We start from the raw sequence: 2,098 nt of genomic DNA, 5'->3' as shown, positions 1-2,098 counted from the left end.
ACTCACTGTCTCACTCACTCACTGACTCTCACTCTCTCACTCTCACTCACTCACTGACTCACTCACTGTCTCACTCTCACTCTCACTGTCTCACTCACTCACTGTCTCACTCACTCACTGACTTACTCTCACTCACTCACTGACTCTCACTCACAAAAAAAAATAAACAGAAAAGCTATTTATTAGCAGCCTAGACTTTGGTGATGTTTCTATAAAGAACATTTGTTGGTTATTGTTTTTGCCTTTATTGGCGGGTGGCTGGGTGAGGGAAGCAGCAATGCCACAGCTGTTTAAGGATGGATTGTGATGATGTGCAAAGCTGGGTCCTCATACCTGGCAGATTTTTAAATAATTCTTTGATTTCACCTTTTATCCAACATTATTGCCTTTTGCCACCCCTAGTACAAAACTTTGGTGGTTTAGTAGAGCCCCTCGAGGAACAGAGAACTCCCAGCTCTAGGGTTTTTTTTGCCTTTTAATCCCATGGCTCTTAAAAACCGCTTTCCATCTCTTACTAAAATCTTCTCCAGGAAAGCAGCAGCCCTTTTGGCTCTTCTGGAGGTTAGGATACGTGATCCTAATCAGTTTCCTTAAGTGCTAGTTCTTTTTCATGTGCGTTGTTCAGCTTCATCTGCTGTCCACCCTATTTCCAGGTTTACCACAATTACGTGCTGCTCTTTAAAGTGCTGCTTTTATTTCATTTTGTTGTCATTGCTGTGTATGTGCGGATTCTTTTCAGAGTCAAGTTTTAATTTTAACCATTTAAGTTAAACTCTTTTGTTTTTTAATCGTTTTATTAGGGGCTCATACAACTCTTATCACAATCCATACATACATCAGTTGTGTAAAGCACATTTGTACATTCATTGCCCTTAAGTTGAGCTCTATCAGCTTTTTTTCCTTCTTTCAAATATATTTTGCTAGTTGTGCCTTTTTTAAAAAGTGAGGTTGAAAGATGGGGCGGGACACTGAAAGGTGAAATAGGACAAACTCATTGATTCTAAAGATCGGCCTTGTGGGTTTATTTGACTTAGATGAAAGTGAAGAGGATGAAGATGACTTGTTGCAAAGGACTGGGAATTTCATATCAACATCAACTTCTCTTCCAAAAGGAATTTTGAAGGTGAGAGTCAGTGAAGTTGGAGCCTACCCAGCTACTTGCTTCTGAAATTTAGTTTGGTTCCCAGTTACAGATTCTTACCAGTGGGATGGAATAACACTGACTGCCATTTGTCTTCCTAAATATGTCCTCGTTTGTGGGTTTTTCCCTCTCTTGTGACAGTGTTGAGGAGGTTGATGTGCCCAGGAATCTTCTGGGATCCTATTTGATTTCTCCCTCTGCATTTCTTGTCCATTCGCAGCACCAGCTTCATGTCACCTGATGTACTGCAGTAGCTTTGGGGCTTGGTTTCCTCATTTCCACCTTATTTCTCCCCACACCATTCTTTATATAGTAACCAGAGGATTCTTTAAAAAATGAAGCATCAGGTTATCCCACTTTCATTTCTCTTAGAAAACTTTAGGGTTCTTTCCAATAACCTGTACTTACTCCTTCACTTCCTGATTTCTGCCCATATCTTCAATCTCATCTCAGACCCCCTTCCTCCCTTATTTCAGTACGTAAGGTTCTCAGGCCTTCCTTCTGATTCTTGAACAAGCCAAGTTCTTTTCTGTCTCAGCCTTTGTGCTTGCTGTCCCTCTCCTGTCTTCCTAAATATTGCTTAGGGCTGGCTTGTTCTCCTCTTTCAGCACAGACAGCTGTAAGAAACGCCTGGCCTGGCAATAGCTACATACGAAGTCATAGTTGTTCTGGCTTGTTCATTGTGGTGATCAATTCACCTGATATGGTACTTCCCTTAAACGTTTTTTGAATGAACAAGTCTCTCTGTGACAGGTATTTGTCCCCATTATAAATAGATGACATATGCATTTATGTGGGGGTGGGAACCTTCCTTTTAAGTTATCAGGAGATAGTAAATCCATTTCTCTCCACTTTTTGAAGACAGGTCATTCAGTTCCATTAGGGTGAATTCACCTTCATTAAACTATAAAATTTTCACTTCATTGGCAAAATATAAAGGGGCTTCAAAATATGATT

At 40.4% G+C, this 2,098-nt stretch overlaps 1 protein-coding gene across 2 annotated transcripts in view; it reads left to right on the top strand.

Moving 5' to 3' along the window:
* UTP18 (UTP18 small subunit processome component) overlaps positions 1–2,098 on the top strand; it is a 34,015-nt gene that overhangs the window by 8,434 nt on the left and 23,483 nt on the right. For both annotated transcript variants that reach the window (XM_045299763.1, XM_004707038.3), the window contains exon 5: positions 1,035–1,123. In XM_045299763.1, the coding sequence (XP_045155698.1) occupies positions 1,035–1,123 (89 nt within the window). The remainder of the gene's footprint in view (positions 1–1,034; positions 1,124–2,098) is intronic.

Source organism: Echinops telfairi, unplaced genomic scaffold (assembly GCF_000313985.2).
Source record: "Echinops telfairi isolate 266 unplaced genomic scaffold, ASM31398v2 ScPeMD7_7458;HRSCAF=8496, whole genome shotgun sequence".
Classification (NCBI taxonomy): Eukaryota; Metazoa; Chordata; class Mammalia; order Afrosoricida; family Tenrecidae; genus Echinops; species Echinops telfairi.
This window is presented reverse-complemented; position numbering and strand designations above follow the sequence as displayed.